Raw genomic sequence first — 25,487 nt, forward strand, 5'->3', positions numbered from 1 at the left:
CCAGGACCCCTCCACATGCACACTCTCCTCTGATTCGACCCTTAATACAGCAACAAATTTCAAAATATAACCACATTATGCAGAAAGTTTCTCCTTTAGTAAGATTTTTAATTTATCAGCTTTCTAATTATGTTATTTTGATTTTATGTTGTGAGGCAAAGGAGGATGAAAGTTCTAATTTTCATTATATCTTTCCTCAGTTGTGTCAATTTTTGTTGTCTCTTATTAGGTAGTCTTCCTTCTGAGGTCACTGTTCTCAGTCTTGTCTGTCTTTCTGTACAAAGGAATTGCACATGCCCTGTTATCATTTTTGCCCTCTTCCTCAATGTCACCATTAATTCTGCAGCACCTGTTTTGAGAATGATTGGCAGATGTTATGCATGGTATTGTAGACAATGCCATACAACTGATTTATACTGCAGAATTCTAACTTCCTAGTTATTTTTTAACTGTACTTCTCATAAAACTTGGCTTTTTTTCCTGGGACTGCATCTGTCCATTGACGATTGATCTTCACCAAACAATTCATAATGGTGCCTAAGCTCTTTGTTGTTCTTGTTGATGATGATTCATTTAGAACTTGGATGGTACATGATTAATATATCAGCACTGAGTTTAATTTGTGCATTGTCCAGTGGCCTACCTTAGCTAGCTCTCTCTGTTCTTTAATCACTGAGTGTTGTGTCGTCTGTATATCTTGCTATTGCACTGCTCATCTGTCTTAAGAAAATAATAAAAACCAGCAAAAACTATTGGACTACATGTGTCCTTCTGTAAGCAAATAGGTAGTCTGTAAGCAGCAGCCTGGCAGGAATATCAGCTGAGACCATGTAAGGTCTGTTTATGACGTTTGGGCAGCAGACTGCTAACAAAAACAATGGAGAAAATGAAGCTGCAATTACTATTTTTTTTACCTTGTCATTTTTTTGTCTTCTCTCATTTTTCCTTCCTTTCTCTCATCTTTCTGTGTGCATTTTCTTTTAGAAAGTGCCTCTGACTCTAACTCGCGCCAGTACAAATGTCTTTATTGCATCACAGAAAAGAGTCTTTAATAACGTATAAGCAAATACCAGACAAAATATTTCCCTTTAAATGTGTAGCATGTTTATGGCCAAAACGAGGAGAGTTATAGGTGTGAAATTTTTCTGAATTGTTTTAAGATCGTTGTGTTTTAACTATTAATTATGTTCAGTAATTAATTCAAATTGAGCTGATAATTTTTCTTTCCTATGCAACTTAGGTAAACTATGCTTCTTTAAAAACTACACTTAACTACTTACTTTCATAGAAATGAAACAAACCTTTAAGAAATGAAACAAATAGGTTTCAGTCTCTGTAATTTCTTTCAGGCCTGAGACAATCCTCTTCTATTTAATTCAATGAGGTTAGTAAACTAGTGATGTGCACAGGGCTGCTCCAGTTTGCTGTAGGCATCAGAATCAAACCCCAAAGCATGTGGTACTGGATGATACCAGCTGGGTAAGTGGTGCTGCTGTATCATTAATGGGTTACGTTTTGTACTGGAATGTGTAACTTGAATATATGGTGAAAGAAACAGCAGAGAGAGGAATGTATTTGCTATTGGTTTCCCATGTTATAATGCAAAAGGCAGATTTATCTCTGTAGGTAACATATCCATTCTGTTTTTGTGCCTGCAGTAAGGAATTCAGGTTTTGCATGCTCTGCATCTGTAGGAGAATTGTGCTGCTCTGCAGTAGTACAGCTTGGTTGCTTTTCCTCTTGGTTTATTTATTTTCCCAACTGTTGGAGTGCCTTGGCTTCTCTTCAGCATACCTAATAGTAAGACTGTTATAGGCTGAGTGTTGTTGGCCACCCACCTAGAAAATGATCTCTCTTTTTCCTGATTCTGTTGAGAAATAGCAATTGTCAGAATAAATGTAGCTGAAAAAGTTGAACTACCTACATTGTGGCAAAATGCTTTCCCATGAGAACCTGGGAAACCCGTTGTGCTGAGACTTGATCTGTTGGAAATATAGCAACTATATTCATCTTACATCCAGAAACTATAAGGCAGGCAGAAACATTTAATGATGGTAGTGAGGAGGTAAAAAAGGCAAAAAGGACATAATTATTTTAATACCTCCGTTTTTGGAAAAAGTTTTATTTAGTTGCTATTTGCTTTGTTTCCTACCTACTGTGCATTCCCCCAATATATTTCTTTACCATCATTGCCTCCTTCCCTAAATTCTGTAGTAATTTATTCTACAAACACTTTTGCCTATAGTGAAGGAATATCTGGTGATAAAGTATATTTTTTTCTTATTCTAGGCTTTGGTTTTGAAAAAAACTTGTTACACTTTCTCACACAGATATTATCTGAGTTGTGTTGGACAAAATTATTTCTGGACCCTTTGAGAGGGTTCTTGATGATAAATTCAAACATTGTCTATCAGAGGTAAGCTGCTTCAGGACAAACTGAGGGTAGTGCTTGGATTGACCATTTATGTCTATTGAAGCTTAGAAGAGTAAGTAGAACTCATTCAGAATCTGAGGCTGGAATGTTCACAGTAATATTGTAATTCTTACTGGCATATACTCCTTTATATTTACTCTTAGAAGGAGTCACCTTAGAGCTTTCACTGTTTTTTTTAGTAAAACTTTGTCTTAGATTTTGAATTGTTTTAGAGCCAGAAGGGGAAGTTCAAAGTGTTTTAATTGGTTATGCTAAAAGAAAAAATGCTTATAACTGAATTTTACAGTAGCAGTGTAAAATGCTTTTTTTCCAAACAGAGTAAAGGCTGACACATTACTACTTCTTTTGAAAATAAGCCTTTTGGGTTTTTTCACACGTAGTCTATTTATGAATAGCTTACTTAAAAGCAAAGCATCTAGAACTAGGTGATCCTGGATGAAGGATCACACAAATTAACCATTCACATTGTGCAGTCAAAGGCATATGCTGGGGCTAGGGTGGAAGAGTATTTTCTGTATATAATCTTGCTGATACATAGTAATTTTGAATGATAAATGTCATTGTAGATATATGACATTTTTACTTTTATTTTTATGTGTTCACCCTGTTGTTGCTCTTCCTTGTTTGACCTCTGCCCCCCATACTTTTTATGTAAAACTGCTTTTCAGGACTCTTAATTGTGCAAAAATCTTGTACACATGAGTACTTGCACATGTAATTCTCATTAAATTCACATTAGGAAAGCTATTCATCTGTGTAGCTGAAAGCAGGAGCAGTACTGAACTGTGGTCCTGTGATCAGGAGAGTAAGGTGTAGGTTATTCCTGATTCTCATGTCTGGTAATTGCTGAAATAGCTGCATTCACATTTGAAAATAAACACTGAAGCACATACAATCTACCACCTTTCCTCTCAGTATGCATGACATCGTCATCAGCCAGCTACTTGTTATTTATTTTAAAATTCTTCTTTTCAGAAAGAATCATACTAGTACTTTCACAGCACTTTGTCTTAATGACTGCTCTTAAAGCTCTGTTAGGATGCTTTTCCTGCCTAGTGGGGCTTTCTGTAGGAGGTACCAGTGATAACAGCAGTGCCACTTGGAGAACAAGGTGTGCCATTGCAAGATAACTGGATTAAAGTAATTTAGGTCAGGAAGAACTATGGACATCTCTAGTCTCACCTGTACTGAAAGCAGGGCCATCTAGACCAGGTTGCTTAACGTCTGTCCAGTTACCTTTTGAATGAATCCAAGGGTGGAGATGCCACAGACTCTGTAGGAAACTTCTTCCAGTGTCTGACAACCCTCATGGTGAAAAAGTTTTGCTATATCTCTTGGAATTTCTTGTGTAACAACTTATGTCCGTGGCCTCTTGTCCTATTGCTGTGTGGTTCCTTCAAGAACAGTCTGTCTCAGTTCATTAGGCATACGAAGACAGCAGTAAGCTCTCCTGTTTGCCTGTCTCCTCTTGCTAAAACCAGACAAACTGATTTCTCAAGCCTGTCTTCATATCTCATGTCCTTCAGTCCCCTCATTATCTTGGTGGACATCCATGGGACTTGCTGCAACATGTCAGTGTCTGTTTTGTGCTGGGGAGATAGAAACTGGGCAGAGTTCCCCAAACGTAGTTTTAAAAATGGCCTTCCCCTGACCTCTGCTGGCTGCGCTCGTGCTAATACAGGCAATTATGCAGTTGGCCTGGGCTGCAAGGGCTGACTCATATTCAGGTTGCTGTTCAACAGGAGCACCCCTAGGTCTCTTTTTTTCAACAAGCTGCTTTCTAGCAGTCATCCCCTCACTAGAGGCTGGGAATGTTTGTTAGCAACAGATTCAGTAGAATGGCTCCCCTGCTCAGCATATTGATCACCACTATCAGGAAGTTATCAAGACATTCCAGAAATCCCCTGGGTTGGGTGTGCCCCACCATACCACTGTTCCAGTAGGAACTGGGGTGGTTGAATTTCCCAATAAGTAATAAAACCTATGATCATGAGGCTTCCTCAAGAAGGCATAATTTCCCTCCTCCTCTTGATCAAGCAGTCTATAACAGATGCCTGCCTCAAAATATCTGTATCCCTACCCTGTCTTCTCATCCCTGCCTGTAAGCTCTCAGCTAGCTCATTGCCTGTTCCCAAAGCTCCATGCACTTGAGTCATTCTTTGCAGAGAGTACAACCCTTCCTCCTGACCTTCCCAGCCCATCCTTTCTGACAGCCTGTCGCCATCCATCGCAGCATTAGCTGTGTAAGCTATCCCAGCATGTCTCTAATCCTTGTGAGACGAAAGCTGTGCACCTGTGCATGAACTTCATATTCCCTGTGTTTGTTTGTCATGCTATGTGTGCTTGTGTACATGCATCTCATATGGCTCCCCTGTTGTGCTGCTGTTACAAGGGGTGTATGGGGACCATCCATTGCCCTGTGTCCTGAACACTTCCCCTCATGCCTTCTCTTCAGGCTAAATGACCTCCAGCTATATGTATCTAGTTTTTCAGCCCTCCCTGTTACGTTGGAAAACATAACAAAGATGCTCTCATGCCACTATTTCAGAGGATCCTGTCTTTCCTCAGCAGTCATCTTCCCTTAAGAAGGTACTGAGCTCATAAAAGCTGAATTTCTGATACCAGCTGCACAGCCAGGTGTTGATGCTCAGGGCTTTTGCCTCTAAAAAGAGCCTGTGAAGATCCCAACTATCTCCTGTTCAGCCTCCTTTGACAGTTCAGTCTGCTGCTTTCCATCCATTGCATCATACTTGGTGGCTCTCCACAGCCAGAGCCCACCTCCCCACAGGTTACCATCACTCCCAGACTTAGGGAGAGTCATCAGCCGTGCCAGCCCAGCACCCACACCGCAACATCCTCCAGATATGCCTATGCCTTGTTGTGCAGCCTCCAGCAATTCCCACAACTGTATGGCATACGTTTTCTGAGCCCCTTTCCCCCTTGCTTCACTAGTTACTGGACAAATGCTACCTCTGTGTCAGCTGCTTCAATTTAATGAAGATGCAAATGAGCACAGCAGAGTCTTAATGTAGGTCAGGAGTGAGCTTCTGAGGTTAATTTCTATCATGGTCACTCAGGGTGCTTCAGTTCACATTGTGGGGTAGTTTCAAAGTAAGCAAGCTGGATTAATTTTGGATTAAACTGAACTGGACTAAGATAGAAGAAAATTAGACTAGAGTTAGTCTTATTAAATCATCCAGAAACAAAATGTTCTAATACAGCCATACCACCTGCTGATGTAGACAAAGGTATAGTGTAAGAAATGGCACCAGAATTAGGTCTGGCACAAAAAGCCATACTTCTTCATTGTATCTTTTGTGTAGAACCTGAGCAGTTGACTCTTCTTATACTTTTCACACGTGCAGAGAGTAAGAAATACTGTATTTGTGGTTCCCATTGGATTTGGTTCCTACCAAACCTTCCATCAGACCTATGATTCAAATAAATTGGCCTTGACTTGTCATTGTCTCCCTCCCTACTTACGTACCTGATACTTATTGTCACTTGCTGTTCTTGAAGAGCTGGTCATAGGAGTATACTCTAACACCTGCCAAAGCACAGAAATAAAATTGTATGAGTAACAGCCTGTTATCTGTGATATAAAAAATAAGCTTAATGGATCTTTTCACTAGGAAAGATTATTAAAGGCAAGGTTCTGGCTTCTATGCCAAACTTGAGACTATATGCAGTATCAGAAGCAATGTTAATTTATTTTGCATGTAGTACTTCTGTAACACAGATTCCTATCAACTACAACAGAGTCAGGCCATGTGTGTTAGGCTGCATTCTTTAATATGTAGCCTAAATGTCATGTAGAGTAACTTTTTTGGGGGTGGAATATGCCCTTCATTCTAAAAGATTATTTTTCTGTTAGAACTATTCTGTTTGAATACACAAAACTTTTTCTTTGTGTGTTTAAGGGCTGGTAAGCAATGTGTGTCATGTGGGAAGCTGGGGCAGAGAAGCAATAAAGAACATGGGTAGCTGGTGGTATACTAAACTGCAGTATTACTCTGAACCTGTATTATATTTAAGCTCCTCTGCTTTTCACTGTTGAGATTGGATCAGGGCTGTATCTTGGTTTCATGGTTGAAGTGCTTCAAAATCTTAGGAGGTTCCAGTTCCAGGTGGCTTAAAATCGCTGAACAGGCTTCTGTTTCATATCTTGGATCAAAATTTAATGAGAATTTCAGCCACAGGGACTGGAAAACTGTCACTCCTTGTTTTCAATCAAGCAGAAACCCATAGGAGGAATACAAACGGTGAGCTGTTCTGTGAGATTTTTCTCAAAGCTAGTATTAAAATTTTGGGGAAGCAAGGTTTAATTAAACCTTTAATTAAAGAATTAGGTATTAACCTAATTCTGTTAGTATAAAAGTGGGCTTTGCATCAAAGATCACATCAATCACATCATCTTAACCATTTCTTTGGCATTTAGCCTCTTTCCATGTACTTATACTTTCCTCTGCAGCAGTGTTGATTGATCTGTACAACAAAATGAAGCTAGGAACTAGAGGCTTGTCTGGACTGTTGCAGCAGTCACTGGCTTTGCATTACACTATACATCGAAACAGAAATTTTGATCCTTTGAACATTTCAGTCAATATTTTGGCTTGCAACAAGTAAGCCACCTGATGGATGGAGAATGACTGATAAGGCTTTGGGATTTATGTTTTAATGGAGGGCCTTCAGGAGACACCACATCAAGCAGTGCAATTAAAGGTCTAACGCTAACAGCAGCAATGACACCACAACAGTCCTTTTTGGTTGGTGGCCCATATGGGGACTGACACCAGGACCTTGGCATTATCAGCACCAAAAGGACTCTCAGGGTTTAACTCTAGCTGGCATCAAAGTACCACATAGTTGCTCGCTCACACGCCCCGCCCCCCCCCCCCCCCCCCCCAGCAGGATGGGGAGGAGAAGTGGGAAACAGGTAAAAATTTTGAGTTGAAACAAGAAAAAAATAATAATTGAAACAAAATGTAGTAGTAGTAGCAGTAATAATAATAGTATTTCTTGAAAAAAGGAGAAATAAAGAGAGGAGTAAAACCCAAAGGGAAACAACAGGAAAAAAACCCAAGTGACACACAGTACAGTTGCTTACCATCTGCCGACCGATGCCCAGCCAGCCCCTGAGCAGCGACTGACCTCCCTGGCCAACTTCCCAAGTTTATATCTGTTCTATATTACAGAATATACCTTTTGATATTAGATAATATCCCTATTATGGAGTTATTTATTATTAAATTATTCATTATATAGCATCACTATTGTGGAATTATGTTCTATATTATGGAATACCTCTTTGGCCAGTTCGGATCAGCTGTCCTGGCTGTGTCCCCTTCCAGTTTCTTGTGCCCCTCAAGCCCTCCCACTGGCAGGGCCCAAGAAGCTGAAAAGTCCTTGACTTAGCAACAACTAAAGCATCAGTCCATTATCAACATTATTCTCATACTAAATCCAAAACACAGCACTGTACCAGCTACTAAGGAGAAAATTAACTCTGTCCCAACCAAACCGAGGACAGTTAGTTTGGTCTTATCCAAGACTTCCACATCAGAGAGTGATTCTTCATTCACAAAGACACGATTCTGCAGTCCTTCAAAGAACTATTATCGTAATGTCTTCCTTCCCTCCCCAGTCTATTCAGACTATGGTTGTTTTTCTAATTTTTCTCCTAAACAAACTCAGTTACAAAAATCTATTTCTGCCAAACCGTAACCACGTATTTACACATGAAAACAATCCAGTGTTTTAAAAATATGCCATTGCTACTAAAATAAAGATTAAGAGCATTAAAACTCTTAATTAACAATCCTTTTCACTTTTTCAAGCTAAATTAGTAATACCAGGCTTACTAAATGCAGGGTACAGCTATGAAAATGTAGTTACTCAAAATACGTCTCAGGAAGTGACTTTTTGATTATTTTGTTTCTTTTGGTCTGCCTTTTGTTTTCAAGGTGGTCCTAGATGTTGGCTGTGGATCAGGAATCCTTTCATTTTTTGCAGTGCAGGCTGGAGCTAGAAAAGTCTATGCAGTTGAAGCCAGTTCAATGGCAAAATACGCAGAGGTAAGTGGTTTTCACCTGAGGCAAGTGTTAGAATGTTAAAGAGATCTGGAACTGTGCATCTAAAAGGCTAATGCTGAAGACTTCAGTGTAATTTTTCTAAGAAGTCAGGTCTCTAATGACATAACCTTTTGGAAGGTCATTTTGGAAAGTGTTCTAAATGTTCTAATGTCTCAAATAAATAAGCCATCTGATTGTTGTTTCTGTGAAAAACTGAACAGTCATAACTATAATTGAACGTCTTACTTTCAGAAGGGGGGAAAAAAATTAACCAGATTTTGTTTTCGTGGGTTCTGTGCAAAAACATTTGAGTGCTTTTTTCCTGAGTCTCTGGGACATCTGTGGGATCAGAAAGTTAAGTTAGGTTCCTACCAAGTGCAATCAGTTAGGCCTTTCAACCTTTATGCAAAACTGTGTTTAGTGTTTGAAAAGGACATGTCCAAAGAATGCGCTTAGTTTTGAAAGATGTTTTTCAGGCATTTTTACTAAGCATTCTAATACGATTTTACAAAAAATGTAAGCACTCAAAGTAGTATTGGTAACTAAATGCCTTAGGAGAAGGTAACTTCCTAAGAAGTGCTAGTCCTAAATAGCAGCAACAGGGAAATTCTCCATTTTTTTTGCAGTCTGTGCTTATTTAGGTGAACATCACCATGTGTGGTGAGAGCTGTGAACGTTACAATCATAAATTTTGTCAACACTGATCACATCTAGCTGAGTTTTAAAAATAGTTTTAATGTGGATGAGGGTGAAAAGTGATAACATGGAGGATTTTTCAACCCATACCTAGAAAAAGTTTGCAGTATCTAGACGTTAGTTTTTCTTTTTGCTTTACTGATCTAGAATATAAACGTTCAAGAGCAACATTAGGAGTCTGTAGTTCCTCTAAGTCCACACAATGAGCATTCAGTGGTTCCATGACAGTTCCTCTTGTATGTCCTGATGCAGCAATCCAGCCTCGCTCCTGGGGAAGACTGGCAAACAATTTTTTTTTGTAAAAATTTGTAAAAAATTACAATGTCTGCTGTGAACAAAACGTGAATATTAGACATTTTTATTTCTCTCCAGATAAAAATAGTTATTAATGTATAAATTCTTTGTATTTTTCACTCCAGCTTAAATACAGGACTCCATAATCTCCCCATACACATTTTGTATTAACTTATGTATTGAGAAAAAAGATTGTTTCATACAACCATTTTATAGTTCTGCCTTATTTGTGTTGCTGTTGACAAAAGTTTTATTATGTGTGTGTTACTTTTGGAACTGGTGAGGATGTACTAGCCTAACGGCATATATGTACTGAAAGAACATTTCTATTTTCTTATTGTAATTTGAATAATTGGAAAGATTCTTTTTAATTAAAGGGAGTATTTTTCTGATGTATGTCATTTTGTCAAACCTATCAAAAGCATTAAAAATGTTAATCTATGGAAGGAATCTCTCAGAGGGAAGGGTGGAAAGTGGTTTTATTTCACACAGGATTTTGTAATCAGGTATGATTTTGTGCCATATCTTTGTTTCATTATAGTCAGAAGTTTTATTTATGAAAGCATAAGAAAAAGAGCAAAAGAGAACTTTTTTTTCCTAGTAGTAGTGTAATGTGTAGTAGTGAGTATAATGTTGGGGTTTTTTTAACATTTTAGTCACAGCTTTGAACTCGACTCCGGTCAGAAGTAAGCAAAATCATTATCTGTGAAATGGCACATGCCACATCTGTGGTATATAAAAAATGGAGTATATTGTGATGCAGTGCAGATGCAAGTAATATGTCTGACAACGTATTCATAGAGAAATAGCATTAATCCATTTGTTTTATAAATTGAATTGCTTTTCTCCTGGGGAGGATGAAATGCTGAACGGCTTAAAACTATGATTGATAAAGAGGAATAAAGAACCTTTGACTGATCAAGAGAAGTAAAGAATCTTAAGCAGCTGTAGCTACTGAAGAATACTGGCTAAAATTCAGAGTGTCAGTTTGATAATTCATAGAATTTTGGTCATTTTCTTCTCCTCCTACTTTCCCAAATGGGACTCCAGTTTCATAAGAAATATAATAGACTTCTATAGCCATAATTTCTTGTGAAAACTTGTTCACTCATGAACTTTCTTGTAGGTCAGATGATCTATTAACACATAATATGTTTTAAGAATTTAAGTTTATTCAGTATAAAGATGCTTATCCATAGGTATACTATTTGTCATCTCCTTATATTCCACAGTGGGATTTCATTAGTATGGTTTATCAATTGTCTGGATTATGAGAAGAGCATTACTTTCCATCCATTTCTTCTCTCATTTCTGTATGAATTTATTATATTGTTCATCTGTTTCGGATGTGTAATAATGTTGAATGGGAGATTAATAAATAATTCCTTTTAAAATTTTTTTCTGTTATAATACAAAACACTTGAAACTGATACAATGAACTACTGACTGACAGGAAATAATACTTGAACAGTGCAAATTAATGCTGTAATACTTTTTACTGAGAGATTTCTTGTTTACAGTAAATTCCTCTTTATGGTTGGAGGTTTGTTTTAAAAGAATTATATTAAAGATTTAGTACTACAGTGCAGTGACCAGAAATCAGATGTCTGTTTGACAGTGTTGAAGACTGTGTATTATGTATAGATGTGCAAAGGTAGAATATCTGAAAAATGTGTTGGAGGGAAAATTCATAGCAGCTGCTCTATTAGGAAACATACTGGCTGTTGCTTAGTCACTCATTTATTTTAGATATTTGCTGAAGAATATCTCCTGTCTGTGTCACTGTATTCTGTGTAGTAGTTGGGTGGCTTTTTTGTTGATTTGCAGTAAGCTTGCATTTCTGTTTTGTTCCATGGCTTCATCAGGCTGTTCAGGAAAGCTAGACAGACCTGAACCTCTTTGTTATGGTGGTCTGCATGTGTGACATAATTCCATTGAAGTTCATACAGGTTTACATTAGACAAGTCTTATTTGCATTTAAACTAAATATGACAACAGAAGATTAATTAATAATATACATAATTTTAAAATGCAAGTCATTATAACAGTCTAAGGTCTGTAATATTTATTCCCAGTACTTTGCTGTTTCTGTACACTGAAAAGAATAGCATTCAAAGGAATTTTATTTTTGAATGAATGAATGAATATTTTGAGTTAATATTATTGTCACCTTTTGTTTATTTTCATGTCAGTCTGGTCTACCTATTGGGTATCGGATTTTTACTAGCACACACAATAGTTTCTGCCTGGCATTTGTGTATCCAAGGCTTAACTGCTTTTTTTCCTGTTTCGAAAAATTCAACAGAGGAGGGAGAAACCCTGTGAACCTTTATCATGACTCTGCACCAGGTTTTCTTCTATTCTGTGACTCCACGTTCTGGATATACAACTGCTGGCTAGCTAGCTCCTGCCATTTACCATCCATGGTAGAGAAAGAAAGTTGAAACGGATCTTGCTGAACAAACCAGCTTGTAATAGGGGGGAGACTGTGTAGAGTGAATGAGAGCCAGTGCTCTTCAGTGATCTGTGCATAAGATGTGAGATGAAAGCCATCTCAATCTAGATTCACTATTGCAGTAAATCCTTTGCCAATAAAATGGTGGGGAGCAGAAGAAGTAAAGCTGGAAGTGGCTGGTGCCGGTAGTTGTTTTGTCTAAACAGGAAATGTGATTCTAAGCAGTCTGTCTAGGACCAAGGGTAAGCATCAACATTAATAGACTGGTATTAGATAAACAGAAAGAGTGAGCTAGTATACATGAGGAAAATGTGATTGTGTTATGGAGGTTAGCTAGTGATGGGATCATTACAAGTAGAAATACCTACTTCTGATGAAATGTTTGTCATGATATGGGGTGTGAATAGTAAGTTGTTACATGCAGGATTGCTATTCCATCTGTTTCAATAGGCAAACACAAGGGAATTCATTTAATGAAAGACAATTAACCTTGAGTCGACTCTGTTACGACTCCTGTGAGGGTGCTCATGTATGGGTGGACTCAGTTTGCCTGCAAAACACATACAGGAATTTAGGAAAGCATTTGATATGCACTTGGGGCAGTTTTGCAAAGATTCTGTCTCAAGCACCATAATGTTTGCAGTTATTTTCTATGTATTGTTTAGGTAGTACTTGTGTGCACCTTACTATCTTCTGTGCAATAAACAAATAAACTGCACCTGTTTGTGTTTTCTGTGATTTAGATTAAAAGCCTTTAACTGTATTTAATTACATGGCAAATTGTCTCCTGTCTCAGCTGGTATGTCAGATGCTGTGTGGTGGGGTTCGTACGGTATGCTGTTAATGTACACTAAAAACTAAAGGAGGGTAGATTCAGACTAGATGTAAGAAAGAATCTTTTTTACTGTGAGGGTGGTAAAACACTGGAACAGGTTGCCTGGAGAAGTTGTGGCTGCCCCATTCCCGGAAGTGTGCAAGGTTCAGTTGGACAGGACTTTGAGCAACCTGGCCTAGTGGAATAATATCCCTGGAAGAGGTCTGTGAAGATCTCTTCCAACCCAAACAATTCTATGATTCCTTGTATTCTTTGGAACTAGTGTAGAATATACCTCATTCATACACTTAGTTTGTTTACATCTGTATTTTAAAGGTTTGGCAGTTCAGGTGAACTCTAAAGGGTGGACCAAGCCTTATATTGTAAGCTCTGATGTGTGATGATTACTCCTGAGATCTTCTGTTAGGCAAGGTCAGAAAAATTGCTTATGATCTTGGATAAATGCAGCAGTGCTGATGCACAAAATTGGAGCAGGTGGAGTTGTATGAAGCTTCCTGATAGATTAACTCTACTAATTTGACTTTCTTTTGCACCTGCATAACTGTACTTTTATCTGTAACTATTGAAAATTGCAGCCAATTACATTTTTGCTTAGGGTCTTGGTGGGCCATCTGTCAGTCTTGCTATTTACTTTTGAAAAATGCAAGAGAATGTATATGTCAAATTAACATTGTATTTCTGTTGGGGTTTTTTTGAAGCGCTGCACAAAGGCACATTGTTAACACATATATATGTTGTCACCTGCATGAGTCCTCTCAGTCTTCTATGTAGTGGGAAGATGTTATTCTGTTTTCTCTGTATCCCCCAGTGTTCAGTACATTAATAAGTTTAATTACAGCAGAACTTTCAAACACATAGTTCTTAAGCCTCTCTAAAAAGTGTGTAGTTCCACAATTAGATAAAAGCTACTGGAGTATTCGTGTTTCACTATTCAAGATGCTGTCATGCTCTTTACTATTTTGGCAGGGTTCCTATAGCAGTGCTTGCACAGATTAATCTGTTTGCCAACTTTGGGAATCAGATTCAGAGGGTTTTGTTCCATGAGGAATTTTACACTTTTGTTTGGTCTCTGGAGAAAACAGACTTGATTTATGAGTAGGGATGGATCCTGGTATCAAAATGTGAAACATGTTATGATATTTATATTGTAGTGTTTCATGATAATTCTGGGCGAAGTCATATGGAAAAGGATTGAATTCATAGCTTTGTATGATACATGACATCGATTATTGGGCTTATGGAACACTTGGGCCTCTTTTTCAGTCTGTTTTATTGGGTGAGAAATCTGCTGTATCTGGATACAAAACTGGCCCTTTCATGAGGAGAGATGTATGTGAGAAGTTTCTCATTAGCTTTATGTATTACAGAGATCAGTTTTGATTGGTTTTTTGTTGAACAAATCCTTACTATTTTACCAAAAACTTTTAGGCATTTAATTTTAATGAATGCTGCATGAGAAAAGGTAAAGGAAAAAATAGCCAGAACACAAACATGGCCGCATTTGGTGGCAGATGGATGCAACTCGTTTGAAGTGAGTGCATACACCAGATACAATTTTAACTGCTTGTATTTTGGTTCAAGATATCAATTTTATCCTCCATCACTGTAATCTTGGCCTGCTTTCAAAGTGTTCTGAAGTCTGGGAGAATCACGAGAGCATGTATGTTGAAAACAACGCATTCTTCTCCATCAGTTGACAAAATGATAACACACTGGGTGAAATTTTTTTTCCTGGATCTTTTTTTCCTTCACTAAAACGATGAAATATTGAAGCTGCTTCACTCCTTTTGTTCAAACACATTGTGCTGACCATAACTTGGTGATGGCAGGAATTTCTGAAATACTGTGTGGGAGGTGAAAGCATTGTCAACACACCCACTCAGATACTTGTTCTCTTTTTGCCACAGATTTGCTATTGATTCCCAAAGGCACTGAGTCAACAAACTCTGCTGCCATCACTGTTAGCTGCTTGTTCTTCATTTGCCAATAGTATTTGTTTAAAAAGGCACAAAATTTGCTAATATTTAAAAAAGAAGCTTCAATTTAGATTAGTAAAACCAGTAAGCTGTCAAAATGAAGGTATGGGTTGAGTGTTTCAGTGAAAGAGATAAAGAAATTTTTTAAAGCAAATCTTTTAAATGACATGGCCAATATTCCTGCCTGAGCAGGAAAGTTGTATTGGTGATGGCAGAAATAACCTCCTGTGTTTAAAACCCTCAATTCATTAATGTACTGCAGAGGGTGAATTAACATAATAATCCTATCAAAAATAAAGTAAGTTCAAACAAGATGGAAGTCACTAGGACAAAGAGTTAAGTTCATAGCTTTTAGCATCCTCAAAGTGCTTCACTTATTTATTTATTTTTAAATCTGTGTTTTAGACTAGTACTGCATGGAAGCAGAAGTTAACAATATTGTATGCGCATTTGATATAATACACTTAGGTTCTGTAGCTGTTGTACCTTTTTTTTTTCACTTCTGTAGAATCTTCCTCTTGTACAAAACAGATGTATGCGATTTGTGAGAGGCTGTAGCTCTCCAATCTTTAATGTCAGTCATTTGATTTTTGCTTCTGTTATGTGATAATAAGCCACTAATCAGAGTTCATCAATGCATGGTAAATTTCAGTTTCAGAAAAACATCTTTGTGTTTAAAAAATAATTTTTTAAAAATTAAACGTTTAACACTTTCAAAACTAGCTTTTCATTGCCACTAATCCAGCTAGACAGGAACTGCTTATGAACTCTTAAACAGCTGTAAAAATCACAGGGGAAAAAAAAAAAAAAAAAAAAAGGCTGACATAGGACAAATTATCTTCTCCCTGAAATAAATCCATCTCTTGATCTAGTCTGTCTCAGATATGCATGTAAATATGAATGCTTAAATTGACATTTGTTGGCTTCCTGACAGTCCTGGTACACAGACTGAGATTTTGGCAGGTGCAGAATTGCTTTTTCAGGCCACAGTCTGAGCATATTGGAGTGACACTGAGAAGAATCTTGTGTGAATAAGCAGAGGTGTCTGTTCCCTGAGACTCTGTGGCCAAAACCTGACATCAGCTAAATTCCTTTTAGGAACACAGTTGCTGTCTGTGCTAAGATGGCCAAAAGCACAGGGAACATTAGCTTTCCCAACTCATAGCTACACTCTGAACAACAGGATTAGTACTGACAGTGTTTCTTTGAATTTTCTTTGTTTTTTGCTGAATCTAGGGGTAGGAAAGCAAATAAACATTATTTTTGTTGTTGTTGTTGTGTAATAACAATAATATGGAATAACAATGAAAAGCCTTTTCTATTTGTCTCCATGCTACTACTTCCAGTAAAAAAAAAAATAAAGCAGTAAAAAAAAAAAGTAAAAATTTTCAGTAAAAGATTTTCATAATATAAGCATTTCCACTTCATGTGATAGAGATATTGTAGCATTCTGCTGCCCTCTAGCCAACCATGTGAGTTATCTGGCGCAGTCTGTGAGGGTCTGAAATGATTTCGGGTTCTGCCTTTGTGCATCCATGCTGCTGCTGAGCTTTTATTTGAAGGTTAGTTATTTTTAGATTCACAATTCACCTGTGAACAAAATGGTAATTTCATTTCCAAAATGAAATCACATCATGTGTCTGCTCACATAGTCTCTGGTCTAAAGAACTTCCAAAAAATCTGTCAACCTGTTCTTAGAACTGGTTACAAACACTCATCAGTAAAAGTAGCAGAAATGTTATTTACCTAATTGGTAGCGTGTTGGTGTACAATGATTTTTGTTTTATTTAGTAGTTTTATCATCATATTAGCATGCCATTTATGTAGGCAGGTTGTGACTGAAAATCTTTAATTGTATCACTGATTCAAGCTTTGATGCAAATCCTTCACACAGATGTTATATTTATAAGGCTAGCTATAAGCAAAGGTGCTATGATTCTACTGGAAAAACAGCTAGCTTTTCACTTCATTTGATGAAAACTAAATAGTTCAAGTATTTGATATAGGACCATAAAATCTTTAGAACTTTATGAAGTGTTCTGACCTGTTCTATAGGTTGTTCGGGTTGGGTTTCTTACTAACTGCTTTAGCATATTCACATTTCAGTGAATTAGCTAATAACAACATTAGCCTCTCTAGTTAGAATGAGTCATAGGTTTCATCACTGTTGCCTGAGGCCCAGTATGTTTTGGAAAAGGTTTGTGGAAGTAATTATGCTCTTCTATTGATCTTATAATTATACCAATGCAAGTACATCTGTGAGGGAGTGTTTCCTATTATTTACTGGATTTTCCTGGTATCTCTGGACATCAATACAAATCTCCTACTGTGCTGTTGCAAAGCATCCTTCATTTGATAGAATCTCCCAGCAGAGACCTTAGATTAGTGGGAAATAATTGTTTCTTTGTGAGTGTGTACCAGAAGAACTGAGATTCTACTCGTTATTTGAACATAGGTTTAGATACTTCCCCATATGTCTGAGTACAGTGCAGCTAAATAGCATACACATGTGTAGATATATAAAGGCTTTGAAAAAGCTGTTATTTTCCTTCATAACTAGCTGTATCAAACATAAAAGTTTAGGTCTGTTTCTTCTGTTCGTTAGATGTTCTGCTCCGAGGTTCACTATGCACAAAAAAAGTGGATAAATCTCCAGTATTATGGCTCTTAATACTGGACCATGTGAATGTGTTTATGTGAATATAGTGCTGTGCTCCATTTATGCTTAGAAATTACTCACTGAAAACTTCAGCTCTTTGTGTTTCTTCATTCTGTCATGAGTATGTAACTCACTCAAGAACAGTATTTTAAAAACGTGGACAATTACGATGACCCTTTCTTTGTAATCTGTATTGAATTAAACTACCCCCTTTTCCTGGTAGATATTTGTTCCTGTGGATATTGATTACAATTATCTCTTACAGAACAACAGTACTTGTACTGTCACTTGCTGATCCCACACAATACATTCCTCTGAGTTTGCTCCAGTGAGCCTTAGCCTTTAGAAATTTTCGTGTAGCAAAGAAAAATTTTACCTTTATATTTTAATTTATATTAACAGACTGAGGTAGTTGGTTTACACTATAGGGAGTTTAATGCTAATTAAAAATGTCTGATATAAATTCTGCTAATCAAAGGAGTCAACACTCTGTGTACTTTTGGGTTTTTTCCTCCAGCTGTTGGTGAGAAGCAACAACCTTTCTGACAAGATCACAGTTCTGTCTGGAAAAATTGAGGAGATCTCCCTGCCTGAGAGTGTGGATGTGGTAATTTCTGAACCGATGGGTTATATGCTGTTCAATGAAAGGATGCTGGAAAGTTACCTCCATTCCAAAAAATGGTTGAAATCAAATGGTGAGTGTGTCACCACAGTTACGCCCTGCATAGAGAAGGGAAGATAAAAATCTTCTGAAAGAAAAAGACTTGAACTGGGCCAGGATTGTCTGGTTCTATACCCTCGTTCTAGCTTTACTACCAACATCTAGGGGGGGCAGGGGAATTTGTATAATGATGCAGCCACTGCTGTTGTACTATATGCTGTGACCTCTTGCTGTTTCATGGTGGAAATAGCTTTTGATTATGTTGCTGTTGCACTGCTGCGTTCTGCTTGTGTTTTAATCTTAACTTGCTGCTGTATACACCATGCATCTCTGTTGCAACATATCACAATAGATGATGACACACTAGCCTCAACTGCCAGACAGTGAAATGCAGGCAAGAGCAGAACAGTCAAATAGGATGAGCTTTTTTCATGGAAAACCTGTAATATATTGCCTTTGGGAAAACTGTGAAGTTCAAATTGTTTTGACGTACTTTCATAGTGCTTCTCCCAAATATCTTATTCTGATACTTGCATGTTCCCTTTGAGTGACATGTGAGAGATTCACAGTGTTCAATGCTCTGTATTTCATCCCTCCTGTGTTTGGAGTTTTGAAGAGAATCAGTAAGTTCCAGGGCCTCATGGGAATCTTCCTTGAGAGGCAAATCTGAGCATCCAATTGCTAAATGATAAATCTTTCTACATGAACTGCTGAAAATTAAATGAAGTCTCTCTTTGAAAGGCTTCTTTAAAAGAGACCTTTCTCAAGTAAAATTACTCAGCATGGAAGTTTCTGAATGGACTGAATCTGTGCCTTAATGCAGGTAGCTAATGACTTTGCTGTTGATCTGTTTCAAAATTGCAAAGCATGTTTGGGCAGTATTTTTCTTGTCAGCCACTGATCCTGAGTCTCCTGTTTAGATTCTTAGGGCCCAGTTTCAGTGGAGGGCTTCTGAAAAATGGTCAGTAGGCAGCTCATTTTCAGTTTTAAATGAGTGCTTTTAAACTATGTGCCTAACTTTCTGATTGCTCACTTGTATAGTGGGGATGAATCCCCTTATGTGGTGATTATTAAACTTAACGATTGTCTAAGAAGTAAGCTGAGATTGTGACATTTTGAGTTAGCTGCTAATATTTAGTACCAGTTAGCTTTGGAAACTTTCTGTCCCAAATTCTCTGCAAACTTGCTAATATTCTCCCCACAGCCAGTTTTAAAAAGCATGTGTGTTTTGTGAGTGGGTGTTGTTCTTGATTTAAATTCCTGTGAACTCTTCCTACATGACGCACTTACAAAAGGAAAGCTGTTTCCTTTCCCCTCCCCTGCTCTACCTATCCTTACCTTCAACTATGCATTGTGTTTTATACCAGATTAAAAATGGGTGAAGTACGCTCTAGTGTAGTTCAAAATGACCAGGCCTTGTTTCCTGCTTCCATTGACACGTGCATAATGGAATACAAGGGCTTTCTTTTAAGCTGCTAGGTGGTCCGATGCACTGTCCATAGCAGGTAATTCCTGTGGTTTCCTAAGCCATTAGAGTGCAACATCCTAATGAAAATGCATTCTTGCAAACTAGTGTAGATCAGGATTTCATTCCCTGCTCAGTCACTGATTTGCCACTTCATGCAAATAGAACACTTGTTTCTCAACTTCAGCATCTGTTTAAAAAAAAAAGGTATAATAACATTTTTCTGTTTGTAAACTTCTCAGTATTTACTCTGAAGTGCTATGAGTTTCCGAATAAAATTCTTAAGAGTGAAGTTCATATAACTTCTTCCTTCGTTAACAGCAGTTCTGAATTTGACCAAAACCATACCCAGCAGTTTAATTCAAGATGAAGTCTGAGCTTTAATGCAAATCCTTCTCACAAATGTTGTATTTATTAGGTTAGCTCTAAGCAGAGAAGGTGCTGTAATTCCACTGGAGAGTGCTGAGGACGTATTTAATAGCTAGCATTTTGCTTCATTTGAAGAAAGCTAAATAATTTGGATATTTGATATGGGACCGTGAAATTACTAGGACTTTATTAAGTATTCTGGTTTCTTAACCAGAAATTAAGTGTTCTGGGTTGGGGTTTTTACTGGTTTAGCATATTAACATTTCAGTAACCCATATATTAATGAAACTAAATGCGAAGATATCTCAAGTGTATGGCAACTGCTGCTTCTGAACTGGTGGTTTCTTGCTGGTGAAGAATCCCTGTAGGGATATCTATGGGACTATAGAATCACAGAATATCCTGAGTTGGAAGGGGTTCACAAGGATCGTCACATCCAGCTGCTTACTCCACACAGGACAACCTTAACACTAAACCATGTATTTAAGAACATTGTTCAAACACTTCTTGAATACTTGCCTTTCTACTTTATATTGTCTTTTGTTTACTAGGAATGATGTTCCCAACATACAGTGACATTCATTTGGCTCCTTTTTCTGATGAGCAGCTGTACGTGGAACACTACTCCAGAGCCAATTTTTGGTAATGATTATTTATGTTAGTTTATTTTTGTCAAAGATTCAGTAGAGGTTAAAAATTAAATTAGTTCTTTGATTCAGCATAAGCTATCTGGCAACATTGGAAGATAATGTTTTTATGTTTTCCATGTTCAATTCTGCTCTAGCCTACAGTCATCCTGCTTACTGTACAAGTCTGAAGGATCTCTCAGGAAGTGCTGGAGCTGTCAATTTCAAAAGAAATTGACTCCATGGAGCATCCATTGTGAAAAAAATAGTTGACTGTGAATCAGGTGCTAGTTTTCCTTTGCTACACCAAAGGGTAGTATGCTGTGTATGGTGATCATCATATTGCCTGAAGTGCCAGGTGTCTGAGCACAGGAAAGATTCCTTGGCAATCTTCAGAGAGAATAAGCATTAATTCCTATGTCCTGAACAATTTCCAATTTGGTAGTTACTTTCTGTCCACCTAAATTTTTCATGCAGCTTTAACTAGAGGTTGCACTCCTTTTGCCTCGAAGTGTCCTACTGCTACTATTGAGCTGCTGCGGTGCTCTATACAGGATATCTATATAGTGATATTCTAATCAGGAGAAATTCAGATTATTCCATTTCAGCAAAGGGCAGGTTTATTTTTAAATACATTCAGTCCTTCATTTGATACAGCTCAGTTACTTTATATATTAGCCATTTATAAAATATTATTTAAAGGTTTTGGATAAATGGTACTGTGGAACTCCAAGGTTAACTGTTCTTAATCTTCAGGAAGTTTATAAATGCAGTCTTTCTACTGTTCTTACAGCTTGCAATGTGGAATGTGAATGTTAAGTGGTCTTCATCAGACCTATTTGTTGGTTTCTTTGATTAAAGACAACATTTGCTTTCATGCCCAGGTTACGGTGTAACTGCTTATACTTAGAAGTTTTCTTCTGGCTGTCTCTGAAGTAGAGATATGTCAAAATCTTAGTATTTCTATAGTGAATAAAGGAGTGAAATGTGAAAAGTGATGAATTCTTTGCTGGCTCACTGTGCAGGTTGAGCCGATTATGAAATGTTTACATTGTATATTTACAATTTCAAAAATTGCAACAGTATTTTTTATGTTAAGAAACTGAAAAAAGAAGGCAGAAGTAATTTCTGAGAAGTTTTCACATCTCAACTGTCATTCTGGTCCCTCTTCCCAAAGAGCCTGTTATTTTTGCTTATATACATAACATGTCGATAGTATATATTAAACTATAAATTACAAGACTGAAGCACAATGTTGTACCATGATGCAGATTCTTCCTCACTTAGTGAAGAAAATATATAAATACTTAGTAGTATGAAGCAGAATTATAGCTTTTTTTCCCAGGTCTATACAGGACTAGATGTTACTGCAAATATGAAAGCATTTCATTTCAGACTGCTTTGGATGCTTCACCTTCATTTATAATAAATGTAAGACCTCTGTGGAATATCTGTGGGGTAGGCACAGTGTATGTGCGTGTATCTCCATCAAAACTGATGTATATGGTAATGTTTTTGGTGGTGGGAAAAAATCTGCAGCCTTTTGTTGTTTAAGAATTGTACAGCTGGGACTGAGTAGTCCAGGTAGATTAGTTTCTTATAGTTTGTTAACACAAATGCACCATCTGCATTTAAAATAAAAATAAAATAAATTAAAAAAAAGGAGAGAACTTCATCTGTATCTAGCTGGCATGATTTGATTCCACATATTCTACATACATACATTTAATAACCTGAATTATCTGTCAACCACTGCAAGGGTTTCAGAGAATTGCGTAAAGGGGAAAACCAGATTTTTCAAGCCTGCTTTACTAACTAGTTTTGCTTTGCACCAAGAATGTTTTTGTCACTGACATTATTATCACAGACTGTAGTAATGCTTTGTAATTATGACAGTGATCAGGTTGGTATGTAAATTACAACATACTGTAGTCTTTCCCCCGCCCATCTTTGCAAAACTATGTCTCCCTTTTTTGACAGATCTTTTTATTACCTACTTCTGATGTTTTTATGAGAATGTTTCAACCAAAATAACCACAGAAATGTCACAGTTACCACTGATGATATTCTTTGTGTATCAGGTTCTATTTGATTATTCATAGACAAAACAGGTTTTGCGTTCAAAGTAGTTTTTGTATGGATGTATGCCCAAGATGTTAATGGTACAAGAGGATTAAATACTGTTGAGGTTAGTGAGTGCTCTCAAGAGCAACAAATTAGTGCTTCTAATGTTTTCAACCAAATGTGGAATCAAAATGTTCTGAGTAAGTGTGTAGTAGTTCTGCTTCTGTAGCACTGTAGGACATTCATGTTCTTAATATTAGAAGGTCTGGATATCCTGATAGATCCAGAGCTATAAAAGTCCTGTTTCAGACAAAGCAGTTTCTCAGGGCTTTCTTGGACACTTGAAGCAAACTGTCAGGTACTAGCTGGTGACAGCCTGTGATTTGCTAAGCTTCAAATTCCAGGCCTCAAGAAACAGCTTTCATTCCTTGTCCAGCTTTGTTACTGAAACACAAGATGTGTTTTGTGTGTAATAAATTCTTTCCTGTTTAGCTGAATCTATATCCTGTATCTTAGAGATTGGATACAGGTTTGGATCCAGTTGGGTTACAGTACTTGAGCAGAAGACTGAAAGAAATATACAGATTTTCAATTTGAACTTTCATCTGGTAAAGGCACCATAATTTAAAAAACCCTTCAAAATGCTATGCAAAAGTCATGCTGTGTGTTCTAAAATTAGATGAGGTACTTGGAGTAGCCTGTTTACTACGCAAAAGAAAGGCTACATGTTTCTCATACATTTAGAATCATTGTCTTGGACCTGTACAATAATAATAATTATGAAACTGTGTAAGTATGTTTTGTTTCTCTTCAGGCCTATATTTTGGCTTATTGTTGTGCTTCAGAGTTGCATATTAATTTTTATTTACCAGTAATCGTTTCTAGAAGTATGATAATGTATAGTCTACCATAGAAAAGCAGACTGCTGTCTTTGTTGGTGAAAACCTTTCAAAGATATAAAGATAGAAAGCATAAATATAAAGCAGGTGGTTAAAAATAGTGTGCATTTTGTCTGTGTTTCTCATCAGGGATAAATAAGCAACTCAATTATACTGTACAGCAAACATATGGAAAAGGGTAAAAGATCACTTGCAGTTATTGGTGTCAGCTGATTTCCTCTGTTGTGCTTATTTGAGTTCTTTCCTTAAAGATATCTTCTCAGATATCTCTAAGGTATACAATCATCTGGGCATCTTCCCTTTATGCAATTAGCACAGAACTGTAATGCAGAATTTATCAGTATTAAAGGTATATTGCCAGATTAGTTCAGAGTAACTCATCCACTTTGAAAAAAGTTACGATGGGAGTTGTACAACGTTGTAACAATGAGGACAAACATTTAAAGTTTCCATTTTTAACTGCTTCTGAAGACACTGAAGGTTTTATATCTAGATGACTCTTCCAGCGTAGGGAGCTGAGCATCCTTGCGCATTCCCCTTTCAATCCCCTTTTGTTTGTTATCTGGAAATAAACTTCTCAGTGACTCGATAAGAGAGTTATACACAGCAGAAAGACTACTGCAGGTATGTGTATTTCCATTCCAAATTTCATACTGGAAATAGAATATACATTAAATGCACATTTGTATAAATTCTTAAGATGAAAATACTCTTTTCCTCCCATTCTGTTGGTATAGGATCAGCTTTATTTTCCTCTTTAATGTCTATAAAAAGGAACAGAACTGTAATACGGGTGTCCTCATCGCTGTGTTGATTTATAGAACATCCACCCCCAATTCTGGAATAGCCTGAGACTACACAGGTAGTTTAAGAGTGCCTCGTTCTCTGCTTGCTGGGTGGATTCTTTCAGAAGCATAGCGTGGGATGTCTCCATATGTCCATTTGAGAGGATCACATCACCTCAGTGCTGTATAGGGGATCTGTGGGGAGGGTAAAGTAAACTAAGGAGGGCTGCAATCCGGCTTCTTGGCAGACAAGGGAAAAGGAAAGAGGTCCAAAGGCACACTTCACCTGCCATTTACCGTTATTGTGCCTGGGTCTGGTTGGAACATTTTTCCCTAAACATTTTATGTGTTACTGTTTCTAGGTACCAGGAATGCTTTTATGGGGTCAACCTGTCCAGTCTGCGCAGTGTGGCTGTGGATGAGTATTTCAGACAACCTATCGTGGTAGGTTTGTATGCCTGGGAGTTATTTTTTGTGGTTTTTCCTCCCTATCTCATCCCCTTCACAAAATTCTACAGGTACAGTAGTCACCTCGTTAAACAGAGCTCTGGGGCTGTTGAGTAAAGGAAGGAACTGTAGGTGTGTGAACAGAACTGCTGTCAAAGGTTAACTACTACAGGTAATAGTCTGGTTTTGCTATGAATAACAGATGGCCAGAGGTATGCACGCATTAGGAAGCCACAGCATGTGAACAACTGTCTTCCTAACATGCAACTAGCTTCCCTCAGTGTTTCCAGTCTCTTAAACAAGACCTTGATTTTTCCCTTCCCATCTCTAATCCACAAGTTACAGGAAAAGAGGAAGCAGCCGAGCAAACACTTTTCTGTATTATGAAACCACCTTTCTTATATGTAAATATCCTTATTTTATTCATAACTTGGACCTAGCACCTGCAGTTCTCCTTCTTCCTTTTTAGTAAAAGTCCAGGTGGTATCTATTTAGAAAGAATGCAGGAGAAATCCTTCTCACCTCTCTGGGGAAAAAAACCTAAACAATCCCCACTCCGCACCTTCTGCTCCAGTATAATGCTTCACTGTAGGTGTAATGATAAGGTTCTCTCTCAGAAATTTGAATTCAAGAAATCTTTGCTAGCCTTAGGCTAACTAGTGTAAGTAGTGATACCAGTGTAGCTGCTGTTGCATGGAGACCCTAAAACCTGTCCAGAAATCTGGAAAGACCATCACACTACTGATGTTAC

General features: G+C 37.5%; 1 protein-coding gene across 1 annotated transcript in view; it reads left to right on the forward strand.

Annotated features, from left to right (window-relative positions):
* The window catches only part of LOC119141630 (histone-arginine methyltransferase CARM1-like), an 81,859-nt gene that overhangs the window by 45,530 nt on the left and 10,842 nt on the right, over positions 1-25,487 (forward strand). The window contains exons 5-8 of the mRNA XM_037374110.1: positions 8,398-8,508; positions 17,938-18,115; positions 20,467-20,557; positions 24,652-24,733. Coding sequence (XP_037230007.1) covers positions 8,398-8,508; positions 17,938-18,115; positions 20,467-20,557; positions 24,652-24,733 — 462 coding nt within the window. The remainder of the gene's footprint in view (positions 1-8,397; positions 8,509-17,937; positions 18,116-20,466; positions 20,558-24,651; positions 24,734-25,487) is intronic.

Source organism: Falco rusticolus, chromosome Z (genome assembly GCF_015220075.1).
Source record: "Falco rusticolus isolate bFalRus1 chromosome Z, bFalRus1.pri, whole genome shotgun sequence".
NCBI classification, from domain to species: domain Eukaryota; kingdom Metazoa; phylum Chordata; class Aves; order Falconiformes; family Falconidae; genus Falco; species Falco rusticolus.